The sequence below is a fragment of the Xenopus tropicalis genome, chromosome 3 (genome assembly GCF_000004195.4).
Source record: "Xenopus tropicalis strain Nigerian chromosome 3, UCB_Xtro_10.0, whole genome shotgun sequence".
Taxonomy (NCBI): Eukaryota; Metazoa; Chordata; class Amphibia; order Anura; family Pipidae; genus Xenopus; species Xenopus tropicalis.
The window spans coordinates 145,977,047-145,995,765 of NC_030679.2; the positions used below are offsets into that span (position 1 = coordinate 145,977,047).

At 40.6% G+C, this 18,719-nt stretch overlaps 1 protein-coding gene across 1 annotated transcript; it reads left to right on the top strand.

The window, feature by feature from the left end:
• The first annotated feature begins 368 nt into the window (after nucleotides 1–368).
• On the top strand, nucleotides 369–18,449 carry LOC100494461 (extracellular calcium-sensing receptor). Its single transcript, XM_018092573.2, has 6 exons — nucleotides 369–373; nucleotides 5,214–5,505; nucleotides 6,320–7,144; nucleotides 14,787–15,014; nucleotides 16,256–16,379; nucleotides 17,509–18,449. Exons 1-6 carry the CDS (start codon nucleotides 369–371, stop codon nucleotides 18,411–18,413), a joined length of 2,379 nt encoding a protein of 792 aa, XP_017948062.2. The 3' UTR covers nucleotides 18,414–18,449.
• The last annotated feature ends 270 nt before the right edge of the window (nucleotides 18,450–18,719 follow it).

The following is an 18,719-nucleotide window of genomic DNA, read 5'->3' on the forward strand; positions in this document are numbered from 1 at the left end:
CTGTTTATGCAGTATATTTATATAGAGACCTACATTGTTTAGGGTTTAGTCTTCATTTGGATTTTTTTTTTTGAGTCCTTGTCCAGTTTGGTGATATGGTCTATCAACTCCTCATTGGCTGTAGGTTTGGGACAAGGCACCCAAGCCCAATGGTTCAACTGGTGAGTTTATACTACTTGTATTTCCATGGGATCATTTTCATATTGCCATAAATATCCACTGTACTTAACAAATAATGAAGGGCCATCTAATTAGTGCAGTTATGCAATTAGTGCCTGAGCCTGCCCAGGGCTGGGCCTCTGTGTATATTTACTGGAATATAAATGGTATAAATGCTTAGCAAGAGACAGAGCACGGACCCAGACAGAATGAGGTAAGGAACAAGTAATGTCTGTGTATTGGCAGGGAATGTATCCCCCCCCCCATGGCTGTAGGAAGGCCGGAGGGAAATGAAGAGAAAGCTGTGTGTGTATGGGGATAGGGGAAGAACAAGAAGGACACTGATGCTTATTCTGTACCTGTATTTGATCAAAAATGCAATCTACAGTGTATATGTATGTATGTATGTATAACTTTATTTATAAAGCGCCACAAGGGTACACAGCGCTGTAAAGTCTTACAGAATACAAAATTACACACAGGGAGGACAAGTGATATAATAAATAAATACAATAAATACGTATATGTATATATATATATAAGTGCCGTGTGGTATGAGACACAGTAGGAAGGAGGTCCCTGCCCCATAGAGCTTACAATCTAAGCTGTTGGGTAACATACAGGCACAAACTGGAAGGTAAGAGGGCATCAGGTATGGGCATTGGCCCTAAGCGCAGGACTGGGCAAAATAATGTTTTAGTGCTCCAGAAGGTAACAGCTGAGTTTTTTCTTAAAGAGAGTGGGTGAGTTTTCCCTACGGAGGGATTCAGGGATAGAGTTCCAGAGGTAAGGAGCAGCGAGATAGAAAGGGTTAAGACGAGAGAGCGCAGTGGGTGTGGATGGTGTAAAGAGACGGAGGCTCTGAGAGGAGCGGAGGAGACGACCAGGAACATGTAGGGAGACCAGTGAAGAAATGTAGTGAGGAGCAGAGGAGTGAAGGGCTTTGAATGTCAGCAGAAGGATTTTGTAAGCTATCCTTTGCTTGACAGGCAGCCATGCTAGAGAGATTAAATGAGGCTGAGCAGGTCCCCTTTTCGGAGAGAGCAGGAGGATCCTGGCAGCAGAGTTTAAAATTGATTGCAGGGGAGAGAGGTGGGAGTCTGGGAGGCCGGTTAACAGGAGATTGCGGTAATCTAAGCGGGAAAGGATAAGGGCATGGATTAGTGTTTTAGCTATCGCTTGTGAAAGAAAGGGGCGTATCTTGGCAATATTGCGGAGGAAAAAGCGGCAGGTTTTGGCAGTGTTATTAATATGGTTAGAGAAGGAGAGGGACTGGTCAAAGATAACCCCAAGATATATCTGCCAATAACAATCTATAGGAAATAATAATTATGGAAATAAAGGAAAAAATTAAGATTTATAATAATGGTGATTTTCCTCCTCTCTAGTCAAAAAATGCAATTTTGTCTTTTTGTGCCCATGAACAGTTTGATTTTGTTACATTACAGGAGGGAAAAATCAACTTAATGATTTTTTTCAGGCTTAACCATCATTCTACAATTACCGTATATACTCGAGTATAAGCCGATCCGAATATAAGCCGAGGTACCTCATTTTACCTAAGAAAACTGGAAAAACCTATTGACTCGAGTATAAGCCTATAGGGTGTCACCAGTAGGGCTGGTGCGAGCAAGCCAGCACACGAAGCACAAGAAGTACAGCAGGATAATCTTGTTACACGATATTGCTTGAGAACTGATAATAGAACTGACATAGATCCCCCCATTCTCAGCAGAAAGCATATTGACATTAACCTATTGCTGCTGCCTATATACCTGAGTTTTAACAAAGTCCACACTTAAATGGAGATGACCCAGTTGTTACCATATACTCAAAAGTCACTGGTAACACGATATTGCTTGAGAACTGATAAGAATAAACTGAAGGATACCGTATATATACCCTTATACACCAGCAACAAACATCAGTTTGCTGTTTGTTGCTGGTGCACAGGGTGCAACATGCTCTGGCAAAGGGTGGCCCTGCATTGACCAAACAATAAGTAAATTTCCCTCGCAAATACGGTTTTGTGACATAAGCCATATGCAGTACTCGCTTGTGACAATATGAACATGAGATTGTGGCTGTGTGAAGGTTTGTGTTTTGTCAGTTAGTTAGACAGAGCCCCCAAGCCAGGCAATAGCAGCAGCACATCCGGCACCCGCACACTGACATCAGGCAGCGAATCAGTTCCCGTACGTGCGCACTAGCAGTAGCAGCAGCGCATCGGCACCGCACATCCGGCAGCGCATCCGGAATCCACCACAGCGCGGTCGTAATTACCCAAGTAGAAGGAGGCCCCGAGTCAATAGCAGCAGCGCATCCGGCGCACACACATCATGCAGTGAATCCGGCATCCACCACACCGCATGTGTGAATTCCCGTACGTGCACATATGTGTCCGTGTATATGCACGGGGGGGGGGGATGCGAGACGTATGTGCTTGTGCACGGGGGGGGGATGCGAGACGAATGCTGGATTACTCGAGTATAAGCCGAGGGTTCCTTTTTCAGCACGTTTTCAGTGCTAAAAAACTCGGCTTATACTCGAGTATATACAGTAGTCAACAAGTTATTCAGTGAAATAAACAACTATTTATTGGCTCAAAATTTAAACAAACAATTTGAAAAGCATACTATACCAAACAGTGGAAAGGTACATCCCAGGGCCTCATGGTGCCCACTCTCCTAACGTGTTTCGCACCATTGGGTGCTTCATCAGCTTGTTGACTAATTGTATACTGGGATATAACTTAGGTTCTCTTTCTTAATCTATTTTCTTATTATTTGTTATTCTGCATGAGAAGGATCTGGATGGGAACATGAGGGAGTGATTAGTAGAACTAATGAGGTGCAGAGCAGGAATATCAGAGAGGAATGGGGGGGTAGAAGGTGTCCAGGAAGGTGCAAAGTGCATGAACTGGCACTATCTGGCTTGGATTCTAGAATTCCAGCATTATTTTCCTCTTCTCAATACTTTCTTGTGCTGTTATATAGGTGCAGATGTTGAGCCAAGTTGCATTTGAGTCTGGATTATCACGGGTATGGGCATTCTGGGACACACCAATGTTACAGCTCGTTAGGGGGCCCATTAACTAAAGGTCACAATTCAATTTCACAATAAGTTATTTTCGGGGGAAAAAACACGTCAAAACTGTGACAAATCCAAAAGTGAAAATACGCCTAAATCTAAAAGTGGTCGAGATCGTTTAGAAGTCAGCGGCAGATTTGTCTTTTTCAATTGACTCATTTTTTTTTGCTTCACGGTTTTAGAGGTTTTGATTTCTTTTGCGTTTTTTTTTCTTTTATTCTTTTTCTTTTTTAGAAAGACTGGTTTAATAAATCCCTTTGGCATTGGCGGTTTTAAAGAAAATTAGTCTTTTTGTGGTTTCAACAAATTGTAGAACCACAAAAATGAGAATGTTGATAAATGGATCTCTAAGGGGCACATTCACTAAAATCCAGATCTTTGGGGGCTCAAAACACGATATGGTAAAAATTCAGAGTAACCGTGATCATTTCTGATGTTCTAAAATGTAACGAAAATGCTTTTATGGGCGTATGAAAACTTCGTAATTGCGTTCCGAAAGTAATGATTTTTTTGTGCCGAAAAGTTTGTTAAGCCACAAAAACCTTTCTGGCTTTGGAATCCTTCCATAGGACTCAATGGTGGTCGACAGATCAAACCTGGCGAAAAGATAGCCCCGAGGAAAGTGTAGCGAATTCCAAAATGTTCGTTTTCTTTGCACAAAGTACAATTTTTTTGTGGAATTTTAATGAAAACCAGGGAAAACTCATGGAATTTTAACAAACGTTTCACATTCCGAAATGTTCTATAAGTTAGAAAAAAGTTAGAAAAATATCAAATTATCTAGCAATTTTTAGTAAATGGGCCCCTAAGTGTTGGATTTTATATACTGAACATTCTGTGCCAGCCCAAAACACAACTAATAGTAAACCAGTGGCGTAACTTTGGTTACACGTTGGGTCCCGTTGGGCAAAGAAATTTTTTGATGGAGCCTGAAGTGACCAGTCCCTCCTCCCCTGCCCCCCTCCTCTGTTTAAAATAAAGGTAGGGGAGGGGCCAGGGAGGGGGGCTACAATGCAATATAAATAGCAATGTATATATAGTGACTTGTCGTTACAGGGTGACAGCCTCTTTATACAGAACTTTTTGGCAGCTAATCCTGACATACCACTTTCCTGTCTTCTGTTCTGATGGTAACTTGGGGCCACAAGGGATTCTGGTTCCTGGAGATATTTTAATAGGTGCAGTGATTCCTATACATACTGACACTTTGTACAGAAAGGTGGAGTTTCAGGAGAAACCAACATCAGACATTTGTACCACGTAAGTCATTTCCTCAATTATACTAAAGTGCACCGTTACTACATGCTTGTAATGCCTTAATATTCTCTGTTCTTTTGCTTCAACTCAAGCCATTTTGCTTGGAGGACTCTCTTTGCCCACTGTATTCCTTTATTTAGACCAGGGGTCCCCAATTTTTCTTACTCGTGAACCACATTCAAATGTAAAAAGACTTGGAGAGCAACACAAGCATCTAAAAAGTTCATGGAGATGCTAAATAAGAGCTGTGATTGGCTATTAGGGGCCTCTATGCACCCTATCAGCTTACAGGGGCTTTATTTGGTAGGAAATCTTGTTTTTATTCAACCAAAACTTTCCCCCAAGTCAGGAATTCAAAAATAACTACCTGGTTTGGGGGCACTGAGAGCAACATCCAAGGGGTTGGGGAGCAACATGTTGCCCCTGAGCCACTGGTTGGGGATCACTGAGAGATCACTATTACACTGCTGTGACATTGCTTACACTGTAACATTTACCCCATCTATATTTAGTAGTGATAAAAATAAGCAGATGGAGTGAGCAATGTAAATAAACTTACTTTGATGCTCTTAGTAGGAACCACCCAAGACCACTGCCCATAGTTACAATTATTTAGTGCTTATGAAGAAGAAGCCACTGGATGTGGGGTTTTGGAAATAGCCTGTGTCTTAATTTATGTGATATTTTCTACTCTTTTTACTGTCAAGGTTCCTACTTCAGTTCTACCAGCAGTTGCAAGCCTTGAGGTATGCAGTGGAAGAGATCAACAGGAGTTCCGAAATTCTCCCAAACGCTACCCTAGGTTTCTATGCTTATGACTCTTGTGCAACAATGCGAAATGAGTTGCAAGGGACTCTCTGGATGCTGACCGGCCTGAGCCAGGAGATACCAAATTACTGCTGCCGGGAAAGTCCTCCACTGTCTGCTATCATTGGGCACTCAAAATCCTCCTTTTCCATGTTAATGGCACATATCTTGGGACTATACAGATTTCCACAGGTAGGAATTGCTAGAAGATGCATATGGAAGAAAGCTGGTGGGAGTGATTAGGCAGGGTGGTTGGCTAAGTAAAGTGTTTCTTAAGAAGTTATGGAGTTAAATTGTAGATGTAAGGAGCAGCAAGTGTGATAATTAGTGATGGGCAAAATGTTTCGCCAGGCATGGATTCATGGCGAATTTCCACGTTTCGCCATTGGCAGATTGTTTCGCGAAACGGATGAAAAAATTTGCGCAGAAAAATTCGCCGTGCATCCAAAAATTGTCGCGGGAGTCAAAAGAATAGCCACGCGACAAAATCATAGCTCGGGGGCGACAAAAGAATAGCCGTGGGAAAAAATAATAGCCGCGGGCGACAAAAGAGTAGCTGCAGGTGAAAAAGGAATAGCCATGCAACAAAATAATAGCCGCAGGCGACAAAAATAATAGCCGCGGGCGACAAAAGAATAGCCGCGGGAGACAAAAGAATAGCCACAGGCGACAAAAGAATAGCTGTGCAACAAAATAATAGCCGTGAGCGACAAAAGAATAGCCGCGAGCGACAAAAGAATAGCCGCGGGCGACAATTTTTTTGCACACAACATTTTCGCTGTTTCCCGGATCTTTTGAAAGATTCGCAAATTTTTCGGCAAAGCGAAATGGAACAGGTTCGCTCATCACTAGTGATAATTGTACGGCATGGCAGAACATTGAAAATTAGTAGTATGGAAAGGTGATGGCTCTGAAAGGAACAGGGGAGACTTCCAGGAACATATGGAGGCAGAGGAGTAGAAATGTAATATGGTGGAAAAATGTATGTCAATGTTTCTATCTACAGATTAGTTGCTTCTCAACCAGCTCTCTATTGAGTGACAGGACACAGTTCCCTTCCTTCTTTAGAACTGTCCCAAGCGATGAGTTTCAGTCCAGGGGGCTGGCCCAAATGGTTTTACATTTTAAATGGACGTGGGTTGGGCTCGTAGCCTCTAACGATGACTATGGTTTTGAGGGATTAAAGATAATGAAAGATGAGATAACAAAGGGAGGAGCATGTGTTGCCTACACAGTATATATTGCAACCAACCAGGACAACAAAAACATGCCGGACATTGTACAAATGATAAAAGAATCAACTGCTAATGTGATCATTGTCTTTTCTGTCGATGTCTTCTTGTTTCCTCTTCTGGATGAGATGGTCAACCAGAATGTCACCGGGAAACAATTTGTCGCCAGTGAAGGTTGGTCTGTATCAGATATTTTGAACAACTTCTCTAAAATACTGTCTGGAACTATTGGCTTTGCAATACAAAGCTCAAACATCCCAGGGTTTCAAGAATATCTCAACTCTGTTAATCCCTACAACACCCCTGGGACCACTTGGTCTAAAATGTTCTGGGAAGAAGCTTTTAATTGCTCGTTTTCTCAACCTGAAAACCAAACGCTAAATCTGAGCAAAACTAAAAAAACATGCACGGGAGATGAGAATCTAGAACATGTCCAAAATGGCTATAATGATGTGTCCACTTTAAGATCCTCCTACAATTTCTATACTTCAGTATATGTGACCGCAAAAGCTCTGGATGACCTCAGTCGCTGTCAATCTTTGGATGGTGCATTGCCTGGAGCAAAATGTTCTGATTTAACAAACTTTGGACCATGGCAGGTAAAAGTACAGACAATTTCATTTTTCGTTGCTAAAAATTTTGAAAGTTATGCACATTCTGATTGAAAAGGAAAACCAAAACGTGCCACCAAGTCAGGAATTCAAAAATAACTCCCTGGTTTGGGGGCACTGAGAGCAACATCCAAGGGGTTGGGGAGCAACATATTGCCCCTGAGCCACTGGTTGGGGATCACTGCTTTAACCCTTTAAACGCCGAGCACGTAGCTCCTACGTGCTGGCATAAAAAGGCGTTAGGTGCCACGCACGTAGGAGCTACGTTTTCTTTATCCTGCGCTCATTTTCTGCGCTCGGCGCTTTATCCGAGTGCAGAGAATGATCACAGGATAAAGAACCCCCTAGACAAGGAGCAGAGGGGGGTAACTGGTGGCCCCTGGGGTGTGATCACCCAGGGGCCCCATAGGAAACACTAGCTCTCTTCCTTCTTCCTGCACTCCCCCCCTCTGCTCCCCTCACTTCCTGTGCCGCCCACTTAGGATTCTTCAACGCAGCTGCTGCAGTCCCTGGGTCTGTTGTCTCCCACCAGCGATCTCCAGCATCTTGACATGGGGTAGGTGCCACAAACACACACAAACACACATACACACACATACACGCACATATACACACATATTACACTAATACACACTTATACTTACATTTTTGGGGGGGGTTTCACAGCACACACACACACACATGCACATAAAACACATTTTGCCATGAGTACACACACATCTAATTTTGTAATTTTTTTTTATTGCATCGTTTTTATTCTTGCCTGAAAAAATGTTTTATTGCCATTGCGTATAGTGTATTCGCTAACCACACTGTGCAATACCTTTTGTGTATTATTTTGGTGTTTTTATTACATTTTCTGTGATTTTATTGCATTTTTAGCCATTTTATTGCATTTTCAGTTATTCATAGTTGTTGTTCGCTTGACCTTGTCTGTAAAACTAATTTGCCCAAGCCAGAATACTCAAACTGTTATTCTGACTGCAGATATCACTAGGAAAAAAACCCATTGATTTTAGTTTTTATTTTTTTGGATTTTAGCAATTTTATTGGATTTCATATTGTTCTTTGTTACTTGTCTTGCACATGGACATTTTGTCTGCTGTATTTCAATTTGGCTTCCTCTGTACCCCATGTAGTTTGGTAAATCTTTGCATATTGGGGATCAGACTGTTCAGTAGACCCCTGGCATTCATATTTAGAGTGTTTTATGTTGGTACGTTATGAAATGTGGGGGTACATAATGGGGCAAAATGCAAGCTTTGTGCCGATTTTCAGAAATGTCACAAAAACCATTCTGTTAGCATAGCTTTGTAGTTTGGTAGTTTGCAGTAGAAAGATATATTTACCCATTTTTGTTTTATCAGAATGTGTACTTTCGGAAAATGTATGGTTTTCTAGGGTCTCTGTACTGTTAGGGGGTCTTATTGCACATAATACACATACCGGGTGCAAAAACTGCATGAGCCGGAGCGTCATTTGTGAAAATTCATATGCACTATTTTCATTTGGGTGCCCCTGTACCCCACATAGTTTGTTAAATCTATGCATATAGGCCATCAAACTGTTCAGTAGGCCTCTGGTGTTCCTATTTGGGGTGATTTTCCTTTGTATGCAAGAAATTGTGTGAGATAAATGCAGCAAATTGCAACATTTTTAGGCGATTTTCTAAAAATGTCATAGAAACCACTAAATTTAGGAAAACTTTGCAGATTGGTACTTTGGTGTAGAAAGGACTCTTTACCCATGTTGGATTTGTCTGAACGTGTACTTTCCAAAAATATGTGGTTCTCAGGGGTTACCCTACATTTCTGCAGTTTCTATCCCACATAAAACTGCCATTAGAGATGTAGCGAACCTCACAAAAAAAGTTCGCGAACCCGTTCGCGAATTTCTGCCAAAAAGTGTGAACTTTGCGAACCCCATAGACTTCAATGAGAAGGCGAACTTTAAAACATAGAAAAGCCATTTCTGGCCAGAAAACTGATTTTAAAGTTGTTTAAAGGTTGCCCTGACCTGGACAGTGACATGCAGGAGGGGGATCAAGGGCAAAAATTTCTCTGAAAAATACGTTGTTGACACAGCGTTGCGTTTTGTGCTGTAAAGGGCAGAAATCACACTACATTTCTAAACTTAATAAACTGTAATAAATAATAATAATAATAATAAACTGCTTTTACAAGGACTATTGGGTTACAGATGAGATCAGCAGGACAGCTGTCCCCAGCAGCTAGATACAGAGCAGTAGAAAGTAGATTACTAGTCAGCAAAGCTACCTAAACTGTCCCTCAAACCTCTGCACAGCTCTCTCCCTATGCTAACTCATCAAACACACACAGGCAGAATGTAAAATGGCTGCTGGGCTTCGGTTCATATATGGAAGGGAGTGGTCCGGGGGTGGTCCAGGAAGGAGAGCTGCCTGATTGGCTGCCATGTATCTGCTGGCTCTGGGGTGAGAGGTCAAAATTTGGCTCCAGCTAAGGCGAACCCAAAATTGCGAACATTGCTAAAAGTTCGCGAACTTGCGAACTTGCGAACACCCGATTTTCGTGCGAATTAGTTTGCCGGCGAACAGTTCGCTACATCTCTAACTGCCATGTGTTTATGAATTAGGTAAAGGTAAGCCATGAAATTAGTGTGCACAAGGTATATTTTGGGGTTTCTAAGTGCCATGTGCTTTGATAAATCTATGTACTGTGGGCATCAAACTGTTCAGTAAACCTCTGGGGTTCATATTTTGGGTTTTTTATCTTGGTACATAATGACCTATAGAAAATAAGATGATGCATATTGGAGGTTTGTGTGGTTTTTGGAAAAAATCAGCAAACCTTTGCGGCTTGGTACTTTGGAGTAGAAAGACATGGTTACCCATGTTAGATTTCGAGAAATGTGTACTTTCCAAAAATATATGATTTTCTGGGGTGAGCGTACTTTTTACTAACTTTATCCTACATAAAATGATGTAAATGTGTTGATTTTGCAGAAGCTGAAATGACAGAAATGACGGATCATATGGGGGTATGTTCATATTGGGGCCCCTACATGCCACATACTTAGGTAAACCTATACATATTGGGCATCAAACTGTTCAGTGGACCCCTGGCATTCATATTTAGGGTGTTGTATCCTGGTACCTAATGCTATGTGGGAGATAAGATACTGCAAAGTGGAAGCTTTGAGGGGATTTTTGGAAATGTCATCAAAATTGCTAACTTTAGAAATGCTTTGTGGCTTGGTACTTTGGAGTAGAAAGACATGGGTACCCATTTTAGATTCAGTGGAATGTGTTCTTTCCAAAAATATATGGCTTTCTGGAGTAAGCATACTTTTTTGTAGCGTTATCCCACACAAAATGATGTAAATGTGTTGATTTTGCAGAAGCTGAAATGACAGAAATGACAGTTCATATGGGGTATGTTCACATTGGGGCCCCTACATGCCACATACTTAGGTAAACCTATACATATTGGGCATCATACTGTTCAGTGGACCCCTGGCATTCAAATTCATGGGTGTTTTATCTTGGTACCTAATGATACATGGGAGATAAGATGCTGCAAAGTGGAAGCTTTGAGAGGATTTTTGGAAATGTTATAAAAAATGCCAACTTTACGAAAGCTTTGCGGCTTGGTACTTTGGAGTAGAAAGACATGGGTATCCATTTTAGATTCGGGGGAATGTGTGTCAGAGTTATATATATAAATGTCATACTTATATATAAATGTCTCGTAGTATCTATAATTTGCTCGTATCTATATACTCCAATGATCCTCCACTAGGGATATATGATTCTCGCCCACAGTGAGTAAGTCGCTCTTGGATTTAAATAAATACTTACTCAAATCGAGCCTGGCCCCGAAGTTCCCCCTGGGCCTGACCTGAATCATTCAGATTCACAAAGGATATTAACCAGACAGCTTTATTAGAGGTATACATTAATACAGAGTATTACAATACAGAGTATTAAATAATAGCTCATACATCCTGAAAGCTCGTGAGGACGTGAGGGAACAAATTCAAGTACAAAAATGTTGACATTTAACCATTTCTTCCTACTTGGGGCTGATCCCATGGCAGCCAATCATTAGCCTTGTTTTAGCATAACTGTGTCTCTCTGTCCATCTTTAGGAAAGGATTAAGTGTCTCACTGTCTCAGCACAATAGCCCAAAAAGGTATCTCTCTGGTAAAAGAAATCTACATCAGCGCAGTGTCCCAAATGGTATTTGTGCAGTTGGTGTTTCTGAGACTATTTGTGGCATTCTTAACCTTGCACTAGGGATACTTGTGACAGGAGACAACAGATGCATTCCTTGTTCTATGTAAACATTCTAAGGCCCAAGTACAGAATGACCTTTGGTCTTTATGTCTAAAATCAACCTACAAGTGCAGTTGTTCTGTGCCTGTGTCCTGTTCTAAATCTTTGTTCTTTGATAATAACTAAAATATAAGTGTTTATAGCATAAATCTAAAACACCAATATCTACAATGTGTACTTTCCAAAAATATATGGCTTTCTGGGGTGAGTGTACTTTTTGTAGCTTTATCCTACATAAAATGATGTAAATGTGTTGATTTTACAGAAGCTGGAATGACAGAAATAATAGATCATATGGGGGTATGTTCACATTGGGGCCCCTACATGCCACATTCTTGGGTAAACCTATACATATTGGGCATCAAACTGTTCAGTGGACCCCCGGTGTTCATATTTAGGGTGTTTTATTTGGTTACTTTATGACCTGTAGGAGATAAGATACTATAGACAGGAAGCTTTGAAGCGATTTTTAAGAAATTTCACAAATTTTGATAAAAACCAATAACTTTAGGAAAGCATTGCGACTTGGTAGTTTGGAGTAGACAGACAGTTGTACCTATTCTGGATTCCACAGAATCTGTTCTTTCTAAAAATGTATAATTTTCTGGGATAAACCTTCTGTTAGTGGAATTTTTGACCTTGAAATCTAAAGTATGCAGCTTTCTGGAGCAGTGCTTTGGGAATTTGGTAGTGTACTGCTGGGAGTTTTTGACCGATGCAAGTGAAAAATCTCTATAAAACTATATATAATTGGTATTGGCACGTTCAGGAGACTTAGGACATTCCAAATCGGTTGTATTTTCATGCATAAAATAATTTTTGTTTCCGGTGTATGTGTTTATATTATGGAAAATATTATTTTTTTCATTTTTTAGACATTTAGAAGCCTATATCTTGTTACAGAATTGGAATTACAGAAAAATTCCACCATATTTTGAAAGCTTAGGTTGTCCTGAAAAAAAAGATATATAGTTTTCCTGGGTAAACTAAAAGTCCCCCCAAGGAAAGGCCCCTAAAGTGAAACAGTGCAAAATGTTCAAAAACTGTCTGGCAGTAGAAGTTCCACTTTGTTCAAAATGGTTGGAAGGGAAAGGGTTAAAGAGTAAGCAAAACCATCATAGGATGATATTACTGGTTATTTAAAACCAGAGGATACCTAGTAGCCAATCATAGCCCTTATTTGGCACCTCCATGAACTTTTATGGTGCTTGCGTTGCTGTCCAAGTCTTTTTACATTTGACTGTCGCTCATGAGTAAGAAAGGTTGGGGACCCCTGCAAGCCATTTTGATCAAAGTGGAAGTTGTATTGCTAGACAGTTTTTTAACATTGTGCACTGTTTCACTTTAGGGGCCTTTCCTCAGGGGTACTATTAATTTACCCAGAAAAACAATATATTGTTTTTTTCAGGACAACCTAAGCTTTCAAAATATGGTAAAATGTTTGTGTAATTCCAATTCTGTAACAAGATACAGGCTTCTAAATGTCTAAAATGAAAAAAAAATCTAATTTTCCATAATATCAACACACATAATAGAAACAATACTTATTTTATGCACGAATATACAACCGATTTGGAAAGTCCCATGTCTCCTGAACATGCCAATACCAAATATATATGGTTTTATGGAGATTTTTCACTTGTATAGGTCAAAAACTCCCAGCAGTACACTACCAAATTTCCAAAGCACTGCTCCAGAAAGCTGCATACTTTAGATTTCAAGGACAAAAACTCCACTAACAGAAGGTTTATCTTAGAAAATTGTACATTTTTGGAAAGAACAGATTTTGGGGAATCCAGAATAGCCTGTCTGTCTACTCCAAACTATCAAGTAGCAATGCTTTCATAAATTTATAGGTTTTTATTAAAATTTATGAAATTTTTAAAGAATCGCTTCAAAGTTTCCAGTCTATAGTATCTTTAGTATCTTATCTCCTACAGGTTATAAAGTAACCAAATAAATGTCCACTGAACAGTTTGATGCCTAATATGTATAGGTTTACCTAAGAATGTGGCATGTAGGGGCCCCAATGTGAACATACCCCCATATGATCTATCATTTCTGTTTTTTCAGCTTCTGCAAAATCAACACATTTACATAATTTTATGTAGGATAAAGCTAGTAAAAAGTACGCTCACCCCAGAAAGTCATATATTTTTGGAAAGTACACATTCCCCCGAATCTAAAATGGGTACCCATGTCTTTTCACTCCAAAGTACCAAGCTGTAAAGTGTTCCCAAACTTGGCAATTTTGATAACATTTCCAAAAATCCACTCAAAGCTTTCAGTTTGCAGCATCTTATCTGCCACTGATCAATAGTTACCAAGATAAAACACCCTGAATTTGGACGCCAGGGGTCCACTGAACAGTTTGATACCTAATATGTATAGGTTTACCCAAGTATGTGGCATGTAGGGGCCCCAATGTGAATATGCCCCCATAGGATCAATCATTTCTGTCATCATTTCAGCTCCTGCAAAGTTAACACATTTACATAATTTATGTGGGATAAAGCTAGTAAAAAGTACGCTCACCCCAGAAAGTCATATATTTTTGGAAAGTACACATTCACCCAAATCTAAAATGGGTACCCATGTCTATCTACTCTAAAGTACCAAGCCACAAAGCTTTTCTAAAGTTAGCAATTTTGATGACATTTCCAAAAATCCCCTCACAGCTTCGACTTTGCAGCATCTTATCTCCCACATAGTGTTAGGTACCAAGATAAAACACCCTAAATTTGAATGCCAGGTGTCCACTGAACAGTTTGACACCAAATATGTATAGGTTTACCTAAGTATGTGGCATGTAGGGGCCCCAATGGGAACATACCCCCATATGATTTGTCATTTCAGCTCCTGAAAAATCAACACATTTACATACTTTATGTGGGATAATGGTACAACAAGTACACTCACCCCAGAAAGCCATATATTTTTGAAAAGTACACATTCCCCCGAATCTATAATGGGTAAACATTTCTTTTTGGGTGCTAAAACAGGACATCTATCAGGTCCTCCTCTTTTCCTATATATTCTCTGGGTCTCCCAGTAAGCTTTCTTGCCTTCTAAGCCAATCATATCACTCCCCTGCTTGTAACCAGGCCAAATGATGTCACACGCAAAGGAAGCTAAGTCATAGAGAAGTTTCATATTCAACAATTTTCTCCAAAAATTCACAACTAGGACTAAACCTTAATTGTCTATAATATGATATTTGTGTCCATCATTAGTTGCTCTTTGATGCAATATTGTAAGTACAACAGATGCAAGATGCATGTTCAGGAGCACCTTTTTCCCCCCCAAATGTACAGTTAACGCATTATATTAAGAACGTCCGGGTGAAGCTCAGGAATGGAAGAGAAGTTTTCTTTCATAAGGATGGAAACCCACCGGCTGTTTATGATATAATAAACTTGCAGCCAGAGTCAAACGGTACCCTGAAGCAAGTGAAGGTGGGAAGCTACGACACGTTGAATTCTTCTGGGGAAATCTTTAGCCTTGACACAAGCTCAGTGTGGTGGGCAACTTCCAATGCTGAAGTAAGTAAGCGCAATTTATCCGTAGATAGTATCACTTTTTGGATTATTAATGGAGTAACCCAATACTTCAGTGTTTTCAATCAGGCAGTTTTCCTTAGGTTTGGACACCTAAAGGGGTCCTAAGTTCCCTGTGTGTAAAACAGTTTACTTCTCAGGTTAAAAGTAAGCTTCCCCTGTATTTCTAGGAATGCCCAGTAGGTGGTGGTGCAGTCCAATACAAAAGGAAGTGGCTACATGTGCTCCAGATAGATAGTATGAGCAGCACAAAAGCTCCAACAAGGAAATTAGATGGTTAGAACCCTGCGGTATAAAAGACCACCAGCTTAGGGATTCAATTGGTTGAGCTTAGGGACCCAGTGTGTGAGATTTCTGAAGCAAGGGACAGTTGGGAGTTACTAGGGATGCACCGAATCCAGGATTCGTTTATTCTGCCTTTTTGGGCAGGGTTCGGTTTCGGCCGAATCCAAGGTCCTGGCTGAACCAAATCCGAATCCTAATTAGCATAAATTAGCATATGCCAATTAGCATTCAGAATTCGGGTTAAATGTTAGGGGGAACTTTTAACCATTCTGCATCATAATTAGCATATGCTAATTAGGATTCAGATTCGGTTCGGTATTTGGTCGAATCCATCAGGGTGGGTTCGGTGCATTCCTAGTTGTCACCCTAACTAGTAAGTGGTGAAATTGAATTATATGTTAATACTATAGCACACCCAAGGGTGGGATACACTAAGAATAATTAAAGGAGAACTAAAGCTTAACAAAAAATTACGTTAGAAATGCTGTATAATGTGTTTTGCGCTTTTGTACCAGCCCAAGGCAAAAACAACCTATTAGCGTTAAAGATCTGTGCCTGCGAATATGTGCTTAGTAGGCGTCCATTTTCTTTCTGTTATCATTTAGTTGAGTTTAGGGAGTGACTGACAATATACAGTATGTATAGAGTACAAAAGTCATGATACAAAGCTGTTTTTTTCTACAACCCCTACACTGAGCATATACAGCCTAATGGACAGTCCTAACAAAATCCAAGATGGAGGGCTCCTATGCACAACTTTGAAGGCCTGGATCATTACTGTTAAAGAGATGCTGAACCTTTAGGCTGGTGCAATAAGTTCTCTATATAAAATACATATAGAAAACATTTCTAGCCATACTTGTTTTAGTTCTCCTTTAAGCCATTGTTTATGGGTACATTGACTGAAGTTTGATATTTGATTTTTTTTTTCTTTTTTTAAGATTCCCCTCTCTGTTTGCAGCCAGATCTGCTCAGTGGGGTTCAAAAAAGTAGCAAAGAAAGGGGAACCAGTGTGCTGCTTCCAGTGTGTTCCCTGTTCCCAAGGGGAGATCACCAATCAGACAGGTGAGTGACCCCCCCCCCCAAAAAAAATATCAATGTAGTTTCTAAGCTAAATATGGTCTTTTATTCATTGTAGATCACCCGGAGGAGGGATAGTTTCCCTTCAGGGCACTTTATTTACATTAATGAGGGCAACATCGTACCAACAATATCTCCTACTGGGGACATAGACCACACAGAGATACAAAACCTTCTCCAACTGGCTTCCAAGTTTTCATGATTCTGAGCCATTTCTAAAACAAAGTAAATTGGGTCATACTCATGAAGATCCAGTTATTTAGTGAGGGGGGCGGGAACAAGCAGATCTCTTCCTGATTTGGCCACCCACCAGCTGGGCCAAATTGGACTAATCCACTTGTTGGCCAAGGGACCACTGATTAAATGATACTACAGGAGTAGGCGGATTTGTTGGCACAAAGCTTGAAACATTCCATGATTTTCTCCTCTTCTCACCCCCCCATCCCAGTAGTTTAATTTGATGAGATAAAGGACATACCATTTATTAAAGGGGAACTCAACCCAAACACAACTTTTTCAAAATATAATTTCCAGCAACATGCAGCCTTTTCATGCTTTTTAATGTAATAATTTGGTTTGGAAAAGTTCCCTAAACCCCATGTTCCCCTGCTGATTGGCTGACTACTTTGAGATTCAAATAAAATGTAACAGTGGGTGCCTCAGTCTGCCTTCAGCCTGCCTCCTCCCAATCCCACAATCCCCTGCTGCACATGTGATGTCAATAAGGAAAGGAACATTACAGTACAATGCATTGTGGGTTATGCAGTTCCTGCATGCTGTCTGTAAGCTGTGGAGAAGTTGTTACAATTTGAAACATCAGAGTTTTAGTCCCTCCTCCCCTGCCAGGATTTCAAATGATGCAGAAAGAGTTTTTACAGCTGAATTTCAGCATATTAAAATGGTATTTATTCCTACTTTTTGTAGGAACAGATTACAGTTATAGGGATATTAGGGGTTTCTATGTTGTGTGGGGCTCTTTAACAAATTTTGGTTCGGAAGCCAGAGTTCCCCTTTAACTATGATATAGATGGTATGTTGACTTTATTTGGTGGTCATACTCCAAACAAAATGTAAGAATATCTCAATAATAAATATTTCCATTTTTTCAATCTAGATGCCATTGAGTGCTGGAGTTGCCCCTGGGACATGTGGCCCAACAGTGCAAGAGACAGATGCATTTTAAAACCCACTGAGTTCCTTTCCTATGAGGATCCCCTGGGGATCATCCTGGCAGCTACCAGTACTCTCTCCTCTATGGTCCCAATTTTTATTTTTCGACTTTTCATTCATTATAAATCCACCCCGATTGTGAGAGCCAATAACTATTCAGTGAGTTGTATTCTCTTAGTATCTCTGTCTTTCTGCTTCCTCTGTGCTTTGGCTTTCATTGGTTACCCCCAACCTGAGAAGTGCCTTCTGCGCCAGGCGGCATTTGGCCTCGTCTTTACCCTCTGTGTATCCTGCATTTTGGCCAAAACTGTTATTGTTGTTTTTGCCTTCATGGCCACTAAACCCGGGAGCAGCCTCAAAAAATGGACAACTCCCCGTGTGCCCTACATGATCATTACCATCTGCACCTTCATACAACTCACTTTGTGCATTTTCTGGCTCTCTATCTCCCCTCCTTTCCCACAATACAATATTGAAGCCAAACCAGGGATCATTGTTGTAGAGTGCAATGAAAACTCTCCATTTGCCTTCTGGTGCATGCTGGGATATCTTGGACTTTTAGCCACTGTCAGTTTCACTGTAGCTTTCCTGGCCAGGAGGCTCCCAGACAACTTCAATGAGGCCAAACTAATAACATTCAGTATGTTGGCTTTCCTCAGTGTGTGGGTGTACTTTATCCCAGCCTCTCTCAGTGCCCAGGGCAAGTATACTGTTGCCATGGAGATCTTTGCCATTCTGACTTCCACCTGGGCCCTTGTGTTCTGCATGTTCCTCCCCAAATGTTTCATCATATTGTTCAGACCCGACATGAACTTGAGAGAAAATCTGATGGTAAAGACAGGAGTATGAAAGAAACATCTAATTGGTCAAAACTATTCCTGTGCAATAAAATGATGTGAAGTGTCTATGGAACGATTAATTATTGTATCATCTGCCCAGTTCCACCAAAGGGATTAGGGGTAATTTATCTCAATGCAATTAAAGGGGAACTATCCCCCCAGAATGAATAAGTAACCAACAGACAGTTTATATTATGTTAAGTGGCCTATTAAAGAATCTCCCCAAACTGGAATATATATATCAGTAAATATTGCCCTTTTATATCCTTTCCCTTGAGCCGCCATTTAGTGATGGGCTGTGTGCTCCCTCAGAGAT

Coding starts and splice junctions, on each gene's coding strand:
- LOC100494461 (XM_018092573.2), top strand. Junction 5,506..6,319: donor GACTATACAGATTTCCACAG/GTAGGAATTGCT, acceptor TTCTATCTACAG/ATTAGTTGCTTCTCAACCAG. Junction 7,145..14,786: donor CAAACTTTGGACCATGGCAG/GTAAAAGTACAG, acceptor CCAAATGTACAG/TTAACGCATTATATTAAGAA.